The sequence below is a fragment of the Cryptomeria japonica genome, chromosome 8 (assembly GCF_030272615.1).
Source record: "Cryptomeria japonica chromosome 8, Sugi_1.0, whole genome shotgun sequence".
Classification (NCBI taxonomy): domain Eukaryota; kingdom Viridiplantae; phylum Streptophyta; class Pinopsida; order Cupressales; family Cupressaceae; genus Cryptomeria; species Cryptomeria japonica.
This window is the reverse complement of record NC_081412.1, coordinates 476718872-476738825: the sequence shown is the minus strand read 5'-3', so window position 1 is coordinate 476738825 and position 19954 is coordinate 476718872. Positions and strand designations below refer to the sequence as shown.

Genomic DNA, 19954 nt, shown 5'->3' with positions numbered 1-19954 from the left:
AAAATAGAACACTAAAAATAATTTTGTTTTAAAATCATATACATCACAATATAGTAGACATTCTTGTTTTTAATGATGAACAAACTACCTCAAGCCTTTGGAGACCAACAATCTTCTCTTCTAATCATAGAGGTGCATATAATAATTTTTAAAAATAATTTAACATCTCTTTAAAGAGAAAATACCAGTAGCTTTAAAAAACAAGGAATAAATAAAATTTACTGAGCAATCACATCCAACCAGTCTTTCAACTACTCAATAAACCGGAGCTGAAATAATTTGGTTTCCTCGTTGGTTTGGATAATTGCAGAAACTGGACCGGAATTATGGGCTTGCAGGCGATCCATTTGACTGCAGTCTCTCCTCTTGTGGTTTCTCCCCCTTCCAAAAATTTTAAACAAGCTAAAGGATGGGCTATGCCATCCTCAACATTATTCTTACAAAATCCGGGCAAGCAAAAATACAATATAGCCATCAGAGCAAAGTTAAGCAACGGAATGGCGAATTGGGTGCAAGTCAATCGGTCAGTTTTGGCAAATGCTGTCGTGGTGGGGGCGTTGAGTCTCTCAATTTCTATTTGCGGTACACTCTTCTTTGTCCAAGTGCATTAATTTAAGCTACGCAGTAGAGAAATGGTAGGGATTTGCTTCTTTTTGCGACTACTGGTATAGAAGAAAGTTATGGTTTCTAGACTCTTTTAACTTACCTTTAAGGTATGAGATAATGCATAGAAACCATGGTTTTGAGCTTGCAGAGATAACCTTATAAGGTAACTACTCTCAATTTGAAGATGCCGGGGCAGCGGTGAATGCAAATCTCGGCGTTTTTCAAATCAATCCTAGATATTACTGTTATTAAAATGGGCGAAATCCTGACAGCTACAAACAATGACCTACTAGTCACACCTCGCAGCTCTAAAGCTTTAGGCCTAAGTCTTTGACAGTACTATTGTCAAGTAACAGCAACAATATTTTTCAAGCAGCGAAGGCTAGACATCTTCATGGTTTCCCTCATTTCAGGGGCCACAGTAAGCCCTTCTTCCATATTGGGAATTGGCTACACCCTTTCTATCCTGTTCCCATAATGCGGCAATAGCTAAGTCCTGCATGGTCTAATTAACTAGCAACACGTCTGAGCACTTTCCACCACAATGATCTTGTCCTTCTGCACAATCTTTGGAATTGAGACACTCTCACTTTGCTTCTCAGCAATCTTTCACGGATTTCCTCAGACGATTGACCTCTGCCACAGGCTCTTCAGCCTAAGTACTTATCACCCGTATCTTTCCTTTTAAAGTATGGCTTGTTTTGGCCTTTTGGATTTGTAAGGAAGCTAAGGTTGTGGAATGCCGGAAAGAACTTCCTACACTAAACTTTGTGGGGAGAATATGCAAATCTTTCAAATTTGATTTAACTGTTTAATAAATAATTTAGAAACACATTAAAAAACAGAAATAACTAATAAAACTTTACACTGATTTATGTGGGAAAACCCTTTCACGAGCAAAAGTCCTTTCTCTATAGCAATTTAATATATTACTCGATATTTTTCAAAGTTACAATATACTTGACCAAGTCCCCATACGAGTTTCACCAGCATACAACGAGTAATATGTTGGAATTTTTGTCATTGATGTCAAGTTTTATTCAAAGTTTACTTGAGCTGTCTACTTGCTAGCTTGAGCTCCTTGCCTTCTGGCTTGGTGCGTTTGAGCTGCCTGTGTGTCTGGTTGAGCTGGCTGGTTACTTGGTTGAGCTCCTCGCTTGTTTAGTTGAGCTTCTTGGCTGCCTACTTAAGCTGTGTGTGTGTCTGCATCAGTAATGTGTGTGCTTACTTGTCTCCTGTCAGCAGCTTAGTCAGTTCCCTTGCCATGTCATCATCTGAATATGTGTAAGGCATCGAATGTATTTAAGGTGAAGACATTATTTCCTAGCTGCCGTGGAAGGTAGAGATAAGTATTGTAACGTTTTATTTAATTGATGGCAGGTGTGAAACATATGTTTTTTTTGTGCATTAATTTTTTATTAGAGTTTTTGAAGCCGTGAGATGTTAAAACATTTACTGCCGGCTGGCTTAATTATCGTGGCTCTATTCTTGGGCATGGAGCACAGAATAGGAGGGGTGGTGGTCAAACATATCACAAAATATGGAAGACGTGAGGATTTAAGTCGTGGTGGAGGAGCTACGTGGTCATGCCATGACTTTATTTTTAAAAATTATAACCGATGAATGTGTGTGTGTCGGCTTTGAAAAAACGGAGCTTGCCTGAAAATATTTGGCATCCACGTTGATATTTGATTGGTCATCGAGGCTATGAACACCTGACTGGTAGCGAGGCAATGTCCAGGATGCTTTTGGAGTTGAGATACCTGCGTAGCTCACCACGGGGGATTTTGATGGTCTTGATGATCTTATGAGTTGGAATGAATTCAATGGCACACACTTGGGTAATCCAAGATTGAGTGACTTGATCCAATCTGAGATTCTGCTTCCTTTTCATGTATGTTTTCTAGTCATTTGATAGGTCGGATGGAATTTTCCAAAGATTTCAGGTATGTATTGGGTTTTTATCTTTCAAATGTTTAGGAACATAGATTTCGGCTACTATTTCATTGTCGTCTCTGAGGAGCCAAAACTCTATCTCGAACTCCTTCTTCAGGTTGGGCCATGTGTCGACTTTGGCCTTGTCCGTATCGGAGTACCAGTCGATTGCCATTCTCCTTAAGGTTGCTGGAATTGTGTTACCCATTCATCCTAGTCGGTAACACCTTTCGCTGACCATATGGTTTCGCAAGTGCTGCAATGGCGGACGGGATCTTCCTTCCCGTCGCCGTTGAACTTCGACAGCTTCTGTTTACTGGCCATTGATGAGGGTTGTGTTGCTTGTCGTGCATGTGCACCACTCCCACCTGCGCCGGTGGTGTTTGCTGTTTGAGTGATTGGGGGTATGGTAGTTTGTACCCGCGTGCTTGGTGTGATGGGTCCCAAGAGGGCGTCCTGCTTGCCGTGTGCCTGTGCCTCCTCCGCACCTACGGTCGTACGGTTGCCCTCCCCTCCGTTCTCACCCTCGTCGTCTGTTCGCTCCCTTCGATGGTCCTCCATGCGCGGTGTAAGGGATAAATTCTTGAACTGATCCCAGGTTTCTTCGAACAGATTTCTTCGTAGCCTTGTTTCCTCCAAAAATTCTTCGTAGCTTCTCACCCTACGGTGTTCTAGCGACATGTAGAAATCTCCTTCGGCTTCTGCTCCTGCACCCTCCGTGACACCTCCTTGGTTCCCTTCGGGCAACCCTTCGGGCAACCCTTCGGCAAGTTGCCTCAGCCTCCGTCTACGTTCTACTTGTTGTTCCAGAATCAAGGCTCTCTGTGCGGCCTCCCACTCCTCACTTTGTGCCTTCTTATTTCTATCCTTATTTAATATGTTGGGCATTAATTCCCGTACATAATGTAGGAGTGTTCTTTATTCTGCCCCTGAGGCTCAAGGTTCAAGTTTCCTGTCGTTGCTTACCATTACGCTCCTCTTCCCAGCGACGGTTGTTTTCTTCATACTCCCGGAGGACCTATTGGTGTCGCTCCTCATGCTGGGTTTCCTCCCTTCGGTGTTGGTGGGCAAGGGTTGCTTGGGCTAGGAGACGCGGGAGTTGGTGCAACAACCTATTTGCCGCAGGACTGACGTTGAGAGCGTCCCAGACTACACCCTCGGGTACCTCTTCCTGTGTAGCCTCCCCTCGTACGAAAGTCTCTATAGCCGCCTAGAACCGGATCACGAAGTCGCCTGTCAATGTGTTCTCCCCTTCGTAAAGTTCTCTCAGTCGGCTATCATCCCCCTCGATGCTATTGCCAATGGGCTGGCCCATTATCCTTCGTAGGCCATTCACGCTCCGTGGCTACCCAGATTCAGACGGCAACGACGTCAGATGTTTACCCCGTGGGGTGTGTTATTAATATTGCATATCAACAGTCAGATGATAACCATAGGATAGAATAGTAACCAGAAACTTAGAGCAATGCTTTCATTAATGCCAAAATGTCTAGTACAATAATCATTCTCTGCATCAGTGTATCCAACAACAAGTACAAGAGCATATATAAAGACACGGTCGAGGGTTGCGGTTACCACCCATGGGGAACTGTCGTGCAACGGACAACTACCCTCGACGACACTAACATACTTAACCAACGTAGCTTAACAAGTAGTACAAAGCCCATTTTACGACCAACAACTTTCCCATTTCTGATTGGGAATTCGTAGTGGTTGCAACAAACAAGCGGGTGCAGTGTGCTCATCCTTGTTCATCTGGCAGATGTGGCACTCCTTGATATACCACAAGACATCATTCTTCAACCCTTTCCGAGAGAATCTTTCTCGGATCTGCTTGTATGTCTTAAAGAAACCTTGGTGACTAGCAAGGGGGATGTCATGAAAAGTCTGTAAAATCTTCCCTTTCAACTTGGATTCGGGCACTAGAAGAATCCTTCCCTTGTACAAGATCAGCCCATCCACCAATTTGTACTTTTCATCACCCTCTATGATGTTGGTTGCAAACTGATTTTTAGCATAATCATCAAGCAACAAGTCCCTCAAATCGGCTGTAAGCTCACACAATGAGCTCAAATGAGGTCTTTTGGAAAGAGCATCAAGCCACAATGTTATTTTTCCCTTTAACATACTCGATGTCAAAGTCGTAAGCCTGTAGCTTACTCACTCACTTCTGCTGTCTCTCATTCAAATCCTTTTGATGCATGAAATGCTTGAGACTATTATGATCTGTTTAACAACAAATTTACTCCCCACCAAGCATTGTCTGAACTTGGCTAATGCATGCATGATTGCAAGCATTTCCTTGTCATAGATAGAGTAAGACTTCTCAGCTCCACATAACTTCCTGCTCTCAAACGCAATTGGATGCTTCTCTTGCATCAAAACAACACCAACTCCTTCTCCTGATGCATCACATTGCAATTCAAACGGCTTAGAGAAGTCGGGTATAGCCAAAACATGGCACGAACTCATAATCTCCTTAAACTTGTCAAACACACCTTGTGCCTTTTCTGACCAGCTGAAAGCTCCCTTTTCAGTGAGATTAGTGAGGGGGGCAGCAAGCTGCGAGTAATCCTTCACGAACCTCCTGTAGAATCTGCATAACCCCAAGAACCCCTTTAGATGTGTCAAGTTCTCAGGTGGAGGCCAATCAACAATAGTTTTGATCTTTTCAGGATTAACCTTGACTCCCTTTTTACTGATGATGTGACCAAGGTAAAATAGTTCTCTCATTCCAAATTCACATTTGGACTCCTTAGCAAACATGGATTTTGACTCTAGTATATTGAACACTTCATCTAAGTGTTGCAAGTGCTCTTCCCAAGTCTTGCTGAAGATGAGGATGTCATCAAAAAATATCAGCACAAACTTCCTTAGCTGCTTCTGAAAGATCTTATCCATGCAAGACTGGAATGTTGAACAAGCGCAAGTCAAACCAAAGGGCATGACTAGAAATTCAAAATGCCCAAAGTGGCACCTGAATGCAGTCTTCTCAATGTTTGACTCCTTCGTGCAATTCTGATAGTACCCCGATTTGAGATCAATTTTTGAGAAGAAAACCGCTCCATGTAGCTCATCAATCCGGGGGATGGGGTATCGATTCTTGATAGTCTTTTGATTTAATGCTTGGTAATCCACGCACATGCACATGGTCCCATCTTTCTTCCTAACCAATACCACCGCTGAAGCAAATGGGCTCTTACTTGGACGAATAAACCTCATGTCCAAGAGCTCCTTGATGGCCTTCTCTATCTCATCTTTTTGCTTCTTAGGATACCGGTATGGAGTGGTAATAACCGGTTTTGCTCCTTCCTCCAACTCAATGATGTGTTCAGATCCCCTATCAGGAGGTCTCCCAGGTGGTAAGTCCTCAAAGACTTTGCTTCTTTTTGTGATTAACTCCTGAATATTTGAAGGATATTGCCTCTTTACGTTAACATGATTGGTGGGCATAATCATGCACTCCGCTGCCCACTCAACTTGTCCATGGCGAATCAGCTTTTCCATCCTTTTTAGTGACACAATACAAGGGCCTCCATTTGACACCCCTCTCAATACTACCCTCTTTCCTTCAAACATGAATTTTAACTCCATGGTTTGCAAGTTAAGGTGATCTCTCCAAGAGATCGCAGCCACTGTATGCCAAGGACCATGTCATCAATTCCTCCAATGTTGACAACATAGAAGTCATCCTTGACTTCATAGTTACCCAACCTCATTGACATATTGAAAACCATCCGTTTGCAACAAATGGTCGACCCATCAACCACCATGACTTTAAAGTCTTCAACTTCATTAGTGACAAGGCCTCTCTTTGCAACAATTCTAGCATCAATGAAGTTGTGAGTTGCTCCGGTGTCAATTAGAGCAACAAGTCGGTGCTCTCCCAATGCTCCTCGAACTCTGAATGATTCATTCTTGTGAAAGCTCGAGAGTTGGGCGACTATACCCCCATTCCCTTGATCACTTTCAGGTCGTTTTGGAACCTCTTCAAACTCACTTTCCTCCATGTCAGTTTGCTGTTTTGAAATTTCAGAATCTGATCAGTCAACAAAATAGGCTTCCAATTGATGCGCACTACCTTTTCCATGACACCTATGACCCGGGGCCCAAGGTTCCTTGCAAGAGTAACATAAATTCTTCCTTCGGAGCTCTTGGCGGAACTCATCATCCATTCGAGAAGGGAACTTCTTGGTCTGATTTGTAAATTTCTTTTTGTCCTTTCGATAGGGGAAAGGGGAAGGGCTTAGATTGAATTTTGGACTTAGAGGCAGCCAACTCCATGCTCCTTGCTTTCTTGATTGCTTCAACCAAGGTGGGTGGATCAAAGGCTTTAACCCAACCTTTCAATGGTTTTTCAAGTCTTTAAGTGAATAGGACCACCAACCTCTTCTCAGAAATACTACTAACCATAACTGAAAGACTTTGAAACTCAATTATGTAAGTGTCCAAAGAGCCCTGCTGTTTGAGTTGTGCAAGCTCTCTAAATTTCATCTTTGGATCCTTAATATCAAATCTTTCAATCAGCTTGTTGGTGAATTCCGCATAGGTATTGATCGAGCTATGGCCAAGGGTGACCAACCCATGGTACCACCACTCGTGAGCAGCCCCATCCAAGTACAAAGTAGCGAACTTGATGGCATCTTCTTTAGGCATCGACCTCAAGGACAAATAGTTGTTCAACTTCTGAACCCAAGCTCTAGCCGTACACTTATTGCTCCCATCAAAATGAGCTAGAGTCACCTTTTCAAGAACTTGTTGATAGTCTCTCGAAGCCGAATAACGGTTATCATATCTCCCTTCCCTCCTCATCTAGGGTTAGGATGTCTCGAATCTTTGTTAGAAGAGAGGCATACTCCATGTAGCTTGCTCTTATCTCATCAGCCATGGGTACTTCCACTTCAAGTGGCGGTGCTTCCTTAGGAAGGAATGCGGGTTGCAATGGCCTTGAAACAAACCCAATAGGTGTTCCACCATGGTTGCTACTCTGGTTGCTTCCATTCCCATTTCCTCCAGAGTAGTTAGAGGTGTTGGCATTATTTCCATTGGTGTTTTTATTTTGAGCCCCACCAACGTTTTGAGTTAATGTAGCCAACAACTGGGACATCATGTCCATCATAGCATCAAACTTCTTTTTAGCTCTCTCTGCAGCCCCATTTGCATCTGACGTTCTCTTTGCCATAGTATCAACTGAATCAACTGAATCCACTGCTTTCTCTCTGTTCCTCAATACCTTTGAAAATGTCTCCTCCATGGGACTGAAGGAATCTGATATTGCTGCCTTCTCTATTCTCTGTTGTAATATCTGATGTCTCTGTCACTCCTGGAGAACCTTTATCACATAGGTTGATAGGATAAGTGGCTCTGATACCACTATAATATCCGCACAATTTTTTTTTGAAATTAAGAAGTTTACAACACAACAAAGACCCATTAGGGTTAGCAATGAAAATACAATAATTCTGAAAACTGCAACCCTTCCACTTTCTGATCACCAAGTACCCAATCGGGGAAGGTGAGAGCATACTGTGTTGAGGGGATTGTTAGCTGCAAATACTGAAAATTATTACAAACTTGGGCGGCAAGCCAGCCCCTTCCGTGTATACAATAGGTGATGGAAGTTCTGAAACTTCTTGGCGTTAAACCAGCCAAGAACAAACCAAAACAACTGAAACAACAATCACTCTACTGCTTATGCAGCATGAGGACTAGAAATGAAATTACTATCAACTCCATCGCTTATTCATCGGGAGGACAACATTACAAACATCTCAATCCCTTATGCAGCGGGAGGACAACATTACAAATAGAGAAAGGCAGCATGGCCAGCCTCTTCCACTTATGCAGTGGGAAATTGCAGCAAATGGAAGTGGTTTGAACAACCTTACTCCTGTTCGTGGCCTCATGGTTGCTGCTGTGTGTTTCTTGAGTATTGCAACCTCACTGCAGTTTACTATTTGTAATTTTGTGAGCAATATTAATGTCATGGCAGACTAATATTTGCAAATAGAGGTCAGCTCCTTTGCAATTCTATTCTTGTTAGTGTTCATTAACCTCCAGTCTTCTAAGTTAGTCACAGTGGTAAACTTATGTTTGCATGATCGAATGTTAAGCTAACCAAGGATAAAATTTAGTTCTCTGCTGCAAATTTAGTTAATGCAGTATATCTTCCTTGTTTCCTCCGTTTTCAGCTGCAGTGGTTAATTATTTAAGTGATGCATTATTACATTCGCTTAATGTGAGAATTTCATAGTTTTCATATTCAGAAATTTCTGTTCTCTGCTCTCTTTTCTTTTTCTGCAAGTTCTATTTCTTCTTTCTTGCCAGATCTATACTCTATTTTGCAGGTTCTGCTGAAATTTTACACTGCCATTAATATTGAAGATTATTATCTTTTCAGTGTGTGAAAATGGTTATCTTTCCTATTTTGTTTAAATGAATTTCTCATTAATTTTGAGCAATGATCAAATAACAAAAACAATACCATTCACTTGCAAAACTGAAAAAGCACTCTCAAAATCAGAACAAGCAAACTGTTTGATTAAATTACTAGAGGAAAAACGTGCAAACACTTTTGGTTGCAAAACAGGGGTAGAGCATTCCACCCTTTGCTTCTTCTGTTGTCTTGGTGAAGAAGGATAGAACCTTAAGAATGTGCATTGACTACCATGCCTTGAATAAGAAAATAATAAAAAACAGATACCCCATTCCTAGGATCGATAAGCTATTAGATGAGCTACATGGTGCTATTTACTGTTCGAAGATAAATCTTAGATCCAGATACCACTAGATTAGGTTAAGGGAACAAGATATACACGACTTCTTTTAGGTGTCATTATGAGCACTACGAGTTTCTAGTTATGCCCTTTGGGTTGATCAATGGTCTCGCAAATTTCCAATCCTGTATGAATCACAACTTGAATAAGCAGTTGCGGAAGTTCTTGCTAGTATTTTGTAAAGTCCCATCTTTGGCACATTTGAGAAATAAAATATTATTTAATTCCCAAGGCTAAAATATATTAAAAAAAGAAATAAATATTAATTAATTAATTATTATTGCCTAATGTTTATTTAAAAGGTAATATTTAATAATTATTTGAAGTGACTTTAGACAAAAGATTAATTAAAGTTGCTAATTATTAACCGTGCAGGAATAGAAGGAACTGAATTTAATATTATTTAAATGGCTTGGGGATTGAGAATGGAGATGGAATGATTTATATTTTCTTACATTAATATTTATGAGGAGTTGCTCTGATTTACAGGCTCAGGATGGATACCTGAAGGCACTATCTTTGGCAGTGAAACTATCTGCCCTAGGTAGACTTGGAGGAACCAACCGGATTTCTTAGTTGGGTTTAATGGATGGATTGGAGATTAAATGAGTCTGTAGAGATTCAGTATTGGTCAGAGGTACTTATCTTTAGAATAAATAATATTATATGGTTGGTAGATAAAGTTATATGCTTCTTGGGCATCACTATTAATGGTGCTTAATATTCTCAGTGGCAATTTATTTTATTATTGGTGTAGAATTTTATTTATTATTGGCCGTAAGTTGGCAAAAGGGAAATAAAGAGCAATATTTGGAAACTATTGGGTTTTTGTGTGCCAAATGTATATATGAAGTCGATTTAATAATGTTGGATAATCAAATGTTATGTCGTGGAAGATGGACGATTAAAAATAAAGGAGGCATGGAATATATGGAGCTATTATTTATTAATGACTTAGAAAAGTGGAGATTGATAATTGGAAAATTAATGAGTGGAGCTTTGTTTATTTGAGAACTATTGTTGCCGTGAAAAAAATAATGGGCAAATGATATTATTTGAATCGAATATTTTATTTGGAATTGCTATCGAGAAGTATTCCATGTTACTGGTTTTTGGTTGCATTGATTAAAATTGTGGAGCTTATATTCTTGAATATTGGTATGAGCTGCTTCCATTTCAGACAATCATCACCTCAAATTAATTGATTGCTTCCCTCTTGAGTTGCCACTTGAATATCATGAAATGTCGAGATGTATGCAATATGCGTGGAACATACACGATGGAATAGTAGCATTGTTGAGGTTGTAGCACTTGAGAGAGGCATTAGAGGTGCATAATATCAACAGACTGGGATGTGTATGAAGGAATGGATAATTGTAGATTCAATAAGATCGCTCTCCTTGATGCCCAAAAAGAGCATTGCTAGCAATTTGTTAGAGTTTGATATTCTTTTTTCACTTATTGGATTTGATGCTGAAGAAGCCTACCATTAGATGTGGCAACTATTCCTATAGACATGTCTAAAGGGAATTGGTTCGTCCTTGGAGCTGCTCGCCATACATTCTCACATACCACTTGTTGATGGTGTTTTGATGCACTATCGAACACAGAATAAAGTATTGAATACTCTATCCTCTCTCGAGTAAAGACTCTCAAATGCCAAAGATTCGCATAAGGATCACTTGAGATGACTTCAAGGTTCTTGAATGTCAAGTCTTGACTTGCTCTTGGATAGACTCAGTTGTATATGATGTGATATTGCTGGTTTCACAAGGTGGACTTACGTTGAATGCTTGAATGCTCAAATGATGCTGGAACGTGGGATTTTACTTGATTGAAAAAAAGGAAAAAAGGTTAGGATTTAGGAAGCTAAGCTAACTCTAGGAATGTAAGAGCAAAGGACAATCTTTGGTGGAATTCAACTAAGTCTTAGTTCAACATGCAGCGGACATCTCCACAAGGCTACTGCAATCTTCTAGGGATAGCTTTATGATTTTCAAATGATCACCACAAGCATAGACACCATCAAGTTGATGCATATCAATGAAGAAGCGATAATTGAAGTTAAGCTTGGCTGAATAATTCCAATTGACTACGCAAGGCATGTTATCATTGGCAAGGTGTTAGTAGTATGGATATATGAATTTCACCATTGATCATACACAAAGTCCTCCATTCATCTAAACAACATGAAAATAAAATGAGAAGTAGAGGTCATGCAAATTGTTGAATCAACATATCAATTTCACCATATCTTCAATGAAGTTTACAGGTCTTTTGCAACAATGTCTTGGCAACAATCTTTGCCTTCTCTTTCTACTCTACTCTAATCACCAACTTATTGATCAATTCTATTCACTATTCACTATGAACTTTACAAATGAAGAAGTGAGGCCTTATATAGTGCTCTCATTACAATTTAGTGGCTTAAATTGATTCACAATCAATGGCCAAGATCAAAAGATAGAAACCCTAATTAGGGTTTATTACACCCATTGCAAAACATTTAATGCTTGACCAATGACAAATTTACAATTGATGGGACACATGTCCTTCTTAGAAAATTCAACCAATAGATGGTGATGGTAGGTACTTCGAACTTTGTGCCCATATGGTAGTTGTCTTCTTTAATGGACGAGTTTAGGTACATTGAATCTGGATGCCTTAGCATGAAATGATATGATTGGATAAGTGATGACTAGGTGCCACCTCACTTGTTCTTTGTAACTCATCACAAGTGTGTGAATGAATGAGGCATATCTCTTGATACTTGTTGTGACCTTTTTCACACATCGCCCCATTGCAAATGGGGACCCTCTCTTTTCTTGCTTTCTAGGGTTTTGTTAGTGTCCTATGACCTTTTGCTGCAGTTTCACCAAGCCTTGTCCAGTTCAGAGCATTTCAGGCCCTGACGATTGAAAGTTAGTTTTTGCAAGTTATGTGATTCCGAAATGTGAACACCACCAGAGTGCTTAGAGAGGCCAAAGGACGAAGATCACAATTGATTTGGACGAATTTGGACAACTTTCTATTTTTAGAAAGTTTGCTTTTTTGCTTTTTCCTATTTTTTAGGAAGTTTCATTTTTGGCATTTTTAGCCCAATCCCCGGTATGGCTATATTTAGAAAGTTTTCCCTATTTTTAGGGATGTCTGCTTTTTGCTTTTTCGGGATGCAAACCTAGGGTTTACACTTGCACCACTGACCTGCTTCGATCGGAACTCGAAAATTCCAAGTTTTGATCTAAAAAAGCTAAATCCCTAGATTTTAGGCTTTTTGCTTTTTCGGGATGCAAACCTAGGGTTTACACTTGCACCACTGACCAGCTTCGACCGGAACTCGAAAATTCCATGTTTTGACCTAAAAAAGCTAAATCCCTAGATTTTAGGCTTTTTGCTTTTTCGGGATGCAAACCTAGGGTTTACACTTGCACCACTAACCAGCTTCGACCGGAACTCGAAAATTCCAAGTTCTGACCTAAAAAAGCTAAATCCCTAGATTTTAGGCTTTTTGCTTTTTCGGGATGCAAACCTAGGGTTTACACTTGTACCACTGACCTGCTTCAACCGCGATCCAAAATTTTCAAGTTTTGACCCAAAAAGCTAAGTTCCTATATTTTAGGGGGTCATGGCACCTTCAAAGGATAATTAGCTCGAAAAATCATCCTGATCCTGAAATTTGACTGTCTGGAAAATTGGAGAATCCTCCAAAAACTAGATTTTGCATTATAAGTCCTAGAGACCTGAAACCACTCTCAAACATCCTGACAATATATATGAAATATAACTTAAAGTATAAGAAAGAGAAAAGACATATTGAAATACCACTTATACTTAAATGTTATATTTCATATATAGTCTGCCCTCTTGAGAGCCTCCAAAAGTCCGCCTTGAAGAGCAAAGGTCTGGAAGTCCGCCCATGTTGGAGATGTCTAAAAGTCCGCCATGTTGGGAGGTAGACCAAAAGTCCGCCATGTTGAGAGGTGTCCAAAGTCCGCCATGCATGTTGGAGAGGCTATGAAGAGGGAGCATAGAACTCCGCCCTCAAGGAGACCTTCCTAAAGTCCGCCTTGAGAGGCTTCAAAACTCCGCCATGTCTTGTGGACTCTCCAAAGTCCGCCCAAACTTGTTGGTGAAGATGGTAAGGACATCAAAACTCCGCCCAAGCATGTCAATTGGTGGTCATGCCTCTTAAACTCCGCCCTATGCCTTGTGGAGTGAGAAAAGAAGATGTGGGAGCACTCTCCAATGTCCGCCCAGCCTAAAGAGGCCAAGGCGGCCAACATTCTAAAGTCCGCCATAGGCTAGGAGAGTTATGTAGGAGCTATGCTTAAAGTCCGCCCAAGGTGGAGAGCCTTCTAAAGTCCGCCCAAGGCTAGAGAGGTCATGTGGGAGCACTCACCAAAGTCCGCCAAGGCTAGAGAGGTCATGGGGGAGCTAACACCAAAGTCAGCCCAAGGTGGAGAGCCCTCCAAAGTCCGCCCAAGGGGAGGTTGCTTGAAGTCTGCTTAGGGGATGGGTTTGAAGTCTGCCAAGGTGGGAGCCTAGCCTAAAGTCCGCCAAGGTGGAGAGCCCTCCAAAGTCCGCCAAGGTTGGGAGCCTAAGGAGGAGGAGTGATAGAAGTCCGCCCAAGTTGGGGACACCACCAAAGAGCCGCCACCAAAGTCCGCCCAAGATGGAGGTCATGTAGGAGCCCTCTCCCAAGTCCGCCAAAGTAAGAGAGCAAGGTAGGAGGTGCCAAGTTTAAAGTCCGCCAAGGGTAAAGAGAGCTATGAGGAGGGACCTTTAAAGTCCGCCCCATGCCTTAGCTAAAATTCCGCCTTGATGGAGAGCCATGAGGAGAGACCTTCAAAGTTCGCCCCATGCCTTAGCCAAAATTTCACCATGTAGGAGCAAAGGCTAAAGTCCGCCCCATGCCTTAGCCAAAAATTTCGCCTTGAAGAGAGCCATAAGGAAAGGTCTCCAAAGTCCGCCATACCTTGGAGAAGATGGAGATAAATTTCAAAAGTCCACCTATGCATTGAAAGTCAAACAAAATCAACAAGATGCCAGTGATGTCACAAAATCCACTGAGATTTCAAAATTAAATCCAAAATGAAGAAAATCTCTAAGGATTATTAAAAATCCTCGAAATAAATCCAAAATAGAAAGTTTTCAAAAGGAGAATATTGGAAGATTAATAAATATTTCGAACTTATAGCCAAATTGGAAACTTTTGGAAGATATTTTCTTCGAATTTGGAAACATGACAACACTTTCCAAAAGAATGAAGTTAAAATTGGAAACATGATTTGGAAGATTTTAAGGGTTTCTGATTGAGGATTTAACTTTATTTACAAATACTTCGTTGTAAACTTCATTTCTACAACAAGAAGTTCGAAAATATTAAGGAGAGCATAGTAAAATACTTTCAGTTTGGAGTTCATCTGGAGAAAGTTTTGGATATTGCTGGAAGTTGGATAAACTTTTTTGACAAAAGTTTCACAGATTTTTGGAGAAAGACAACCAGTATAAGGACGAATTATTGAATCTCTCTTGAATTTTTGAGTATTTTTGAAGGTGAAATTAAATTCATGATGCAGATTTATGTATTTTCTGAGTTTTTCCAGAGTTTGAGAAATGATTTTTAGTGAATTTGTTCGAATTTCTAAGGGAGGAAAATCATTTTTTTTGGCTAAGTATAAGAAATTTTCGGAGTTATAACACTTGGTGTTGGATTGTGATCACAGTTATCTTGAAGGTTGGAGAATTTACATGTGAAAATCCCATTCTCATGGCTAAGTATGAAAATGAAGTGAAATTTTCCAAACACTTAGCCCTTCGCAGCCTCGATTTTTTTTAATCCAAGATAGATTTCTAACTTATTTTCCTTTGGTTTTACAGGTCGCAGGAGGAAATAGAAGCAGGATCATCATAGAGATCGCAATTGGAGTTTCAAGCCAAACGAAAGATTGAGGACAAGTTCACAGGCAAGGTTCATTCGGGCATGAAGATAGCCAAAATTTGGCTAAGTATGGGAAATGTTTCACAAAGAAAATTCCAATTTCCTCAATCATGATGAAGGTATGTCAGGGTATCGAGAAGAAGGACATGATCACAGCGAATGCCTGAACAACTTGATCCCATCCTTTCATATTTGCAAGGGGTTATCTAGAGCTTTTACCCTCCTCCCACGCAACAGAAATTGGCAACTGAAGGCAGGATCATCACAGAAAACACAAATGGAGTTTCGAGCCAAATTCAGAATTGAAGACGGGACCACGAGCAAGGTTCGTTCGAGAATAGAGAGGGCCAAAATTTGGCTAAGTATGAGAAAAACTTCACGAGGGGATTTCTCCTCCAAATTCGAGGCACTTGAAAGAATCTCAAGGCATCAAGAAAGAAAAGTTCTCAGACTTGGTGAAAATATGGAAAAGTTAGATAAACTTCCAACTTCTTGAAGAATTTCATCTCCTGAAGGAATTAAAAAAGACAAGCTCCCAAGCAGAATCAAATGGCAACAAGAAGGAATCAAATTTCCATACTTAGACGATTTCTTGACACAAATTGGAGAATTCAAGAAAGACATCCAACACGTTGAGGTGGCGCCTCGTCATTTTCCAACCAATCAGATCGCTCCAAGTTAGCATGTCTAGGTTCGATGAACATGACTTATTAAGAAGCTTCTAGAAGGGCACACATCACAATGCAACAACCTTCTATTTTCATTGATGGTTCATATTTAGCAAGAAGGACAAGTGTCCCAAATGTAATTGGTCGAGGGTAGTTAGTTTTGGGAAACCCTAATTAGGGTTTATAGCTTTCAATCTGGGCCCTTGATCACTGTTTGATCTTGGCCGTTCATTTATTCTTGAAAACTATATAAGGCTACCTCCTCTCATATGGAGGGTGTGAGGTTTTTGATGTATTGTTGCTTAAGGTCATTTCCAGATAATATATTGCATGTGCGTTGCTTTGTAATCTCTATTATTTGAATGATTTGCATGGTTTCAATTGCCTCAACACTTAGTTAAAATTAATTTAGATTTGCTTTCATTGTTGTTAATTCGAATGAAGGATTTGATAAGTGTCAATTGATGGTGTATCTCCGCTCATACTTTTGGTGTATGGATGATTTCCATTCTACCGTACAAAGTTAGTCTGAGCCCATCCCCTGTGCATCCCAACATCTCGATCATAAGCACAACCCATTGAAGATTGCACCGGCCTTGTGTAGTTGTCCCTAGTGTGGCGAAGCAAGGTTTGGTTTCTCGAAAGCACCCAGTTGATACCGTCTCCAGAATTCGTAGGATTAGATTAGCCTTCTTGAACCCTATCTCTTTTTCCCTTTCTTTTGAAAGTCTAAATCCCAGAAAATACCCCCCCAAAAAAAGAAGAAGAGCCTAAAAATTGCTAAATCCATCTAAGTCCAGCAGTTCAAGAATACTTGTCAAATGTAAGTCCCCCTTGAAAATTTCAGCATACACTACCCAAGAAGCTATTCCACTAAAGTCGCTTGTTTGCACATATAGACCTTGGAATCAGTAGTGATTTTTCAGGAGAGGATAGAATACCTTCGGGTATCCTATCCTAATGTTTGGTAGATGATAAAACAGATACCAACAATACTCAACATTATCAAGCTCCCGATGTGATGATGACTTTGCTCAAGTTGATCTTCTAACTTTGATTAACTCTTCTGAAACTGTCTCTTGCCTTGAACATTTTCATTCTTGAGCTTTTATCTGGCTATACTAACAACGATTCTTGGATTTCTGAAGGAAATTCAAGATTGTGAAAAATTTCACCTTGAGTGCTTAATGTTGATTGCTATTACTCCTCATGCTGATTACGTTCTTGGTTCTTGTCTTTGCTTAGGATGGATGATGTCATTGCCTAGGACGCTTTGAAGTGCACATTGCGCCTGGAGTCTTCTTGTATTCCCTTTGATGTATGACTCCTATTCTTGCCTTGTATGAGCTTGCAACTTGACGATCCCATTAGCTACCTTGTAGAGAGACTTGAAGTGCAATGTCCTTCTTGATGAGAGTTTATCGTGCTAGAGCCATCTTTCACCTGTAAGAATTGGCTGTTAGTTTTATGAAGTGACATCTGTTTGCAAATAAGGTTTGAACACTTAGGCTAGGAATCCTAATCTAGAATGATAGGCTTGAAACCCTAGGATACATATCTAATATTTAATTGAACACGATCACTTTAACCTAATAACAATTCATTACAACATCCCAAGATGATCAAAGTGTAGAAAAAGACCCTCTCAGTCAGGATTATATAAAAAATGATGGACAAGATGCTGGATCAGCATCGATCATATTCTGATTTCATTAATTAAGTCACTCAACAAACTTCGTTTCAAACCTGCGAACTGTTTTACGACAAACTGAAGATCTAGTTTAATGCCATTCAAATTCTTACGCCACTGATTGATCACTGAACTCTGTGAATTTGATGTGAATTCGATACTCGTGTCAATACACCCGCTAATATTATTGTGTCCAAATCAACTTTTCTCTAAGGTAATTCGCTGGGACTTTTAGTAAGAATCGTGACAATATATGCTTGCTGGCCTTGGGGACTGATTCGCTGATCTCTGTGAATCTCTAATGTAAGCATGGTGATCTCTTTCGAAATTGTTGACCACATGCGGTACCCTCACTGGATGTCAAATTTGCTCAGACCTGGGAGTAAAATCAGTATTTGCTTTCAGAATCGCTGTGTTCAATACCGCCGGCTTCAATATGAGATCACATCGAATGATGAGTTTGCCACCTTAGAGATAATTTCTTGCTGTGGTATAATGACAAAATCAAAATCACTACACAAGATAGGCTAATTCGCTGGCAAAAGATAGTTCACAGAAAATCACTGATCACAATGGTCACTGAGGATATCAAATCAGATCCAACCCCTGAATAAGAATTTCTCTTCACATAATTCTGTGTCTTCAATCAAGTATAAGACGCTGTACGACCTGGTGATCAAAATCACTGTCTTTCAAATCAACATTTCTCTATTGTTATCTGAAAATCAGAATCGCTCCTTTCTTCTAAATCGCTTGAATTTGTCTTTGCTAAAGGTAGGTTCGATGATTAAGCTTGCCAATGAAAGTCTCCAATGTTCAATCATGAATCGCTGCTTCTTGAAACTGTTTAAGCATTCATAAAGTGAAATTGCATCGCTGTCCACTCACTGGGGTGATAGTAAGGCAATATTGATTTCAGATTGATCAAATGAAATGGTCAATCTGAAGATTATAATCGCTTAAATGGTACCTCATCACACATTTTAGATGATTTAGATTGCATTAATCTGTGTCGCCTTCATTTAATGGTTTCATCGATTTGCACATGTGGACGATCCCTTAAAAATAAATAAATCGTATTACCTTATTGAGGTTTAATCGCTGTCCTTGTTAAATGCATCGGGCCGCTTTACAACGTTTATTAGATGATTGCCCTTGATTATAAGTTGAAAGGTCTTTGAACTTTGTACTTTAATCACTAAATGTAATCACCCAATCACATTAACCCAATCAGCTGATTTCATTACCTTGTTGTTCAGCGATCCAGTTAAATGCAATCCTCTATACTTATCGAAATTACAAACACATTGTTGCTCAGCCTGCCACATTCATTAAATGTCACTCGATTGACCTTAGCAACATCAACTTTGTACTCAAATCACTTTAACTCAGAAATTTTAAAACACTGTTCTTTGATTGTGATTGAGCTGGCCACCTTGAGTAAATGATTGACATCAAATTGCAACATGATGAGACATCGATTTGAATCACTTGCATTTGCATGAACACCTTTAGTAAATGTCTTCCATCGGTCTCTTGAACTCTTTATTGCACTTACAACTTGCATTGAATGAGTTGCATCATGTTGATCAAAGCATAGCCATCTTGAACTCAGCCCATTTGAACTTGAACTTGTTCATGAGAATCGATTGGTAATAGCATCTTGGTCAAAGGATGGGCCTCTTGGTCAAAGGACGGAGCTCTCGTTCGAAGGACGGGGATCATGTTCAATGGACGGGGCTCATGTTCAAAGGACGAGGGTCATGTTCAAAGGACGAGGCTTTCGTTCAAAGGACGGGGTTCTTAGCTAGAACACCTCAACTTTTCCCATGCCTTAGCAAAATTTTTTTGATTTTTCAATTTTTTTGAATTTTGAACTTTTTAATTTAAAAAATTTTTTTTTGGAGTTAAAAAATTTAAATTTCTTTTTGAATTCTTGATTTAAAATGACTCCTATTCACTCTATGCTGAAGTGGCATTATCAATGCCTTAAATTTTTTTTTCAATCTCCTCCATAATACTTTGTGGGGTCAGTATGCTATGTTTAAAAAAATCTTAAAACTTTAACTCTCCACTGTAGTGTTTTGTGGTAGGGCCCAGCAAGAAAAGTTCAAAAAAAACTTTTTAGTTCTCCATGTTTAAAGTCTATGGTGGGGCCCAAGTGTGTTACGTGGTAGTGAGGAGAATGGGAAGGGCTGAAGGTAAAGAGGTATGGATGAAAGAGGTGGTAAAGAAAAGCCACGGGGGAATGGAGTGGGATGCTGAGGGGGGTGCTAAGGTAATTATGAGTGCTGCGGTGGGAGTTATAAGGGGTAAGGAAAGGGTCCGATGTAGGCTG

General features: G+C 40.1%; 1 protein-coding gene across 4 annotated transcripts in view; it reads left to right on the top strand.

The window, feature by feature from the left end:
• Positions 1-226: 226 nt before the first annotated feature.
• LOC131043760 (thylakoid lumenal 15.0 kDa protein 2, chloroplastic) overlaps positions 227-19954 on the top strand; it is a 99513-nt gene continuing 79785 nt past the window's right edge. The window contains exons 1-2 of one of the 4 annotated variants that reach the window (XM_057977000.2): positions 445-582; positions 9807-9954. In XM_057977000.2, the coding sequence (XP_057832983.2) occupies positions 9907-9954 (48 nt within the window). In that variant the 5' untranslated portion in view covers positions 445-582; positions 9807-9906. Of the gene's footprint in view, positions 583-9806; positions 9955-19954 lie in introns of all 4 variants that reach the window. The other 3 variants (XM_057976999.2, XM_057976998.2, XM_057976997.2) reach the window with 3 other exon arrangements.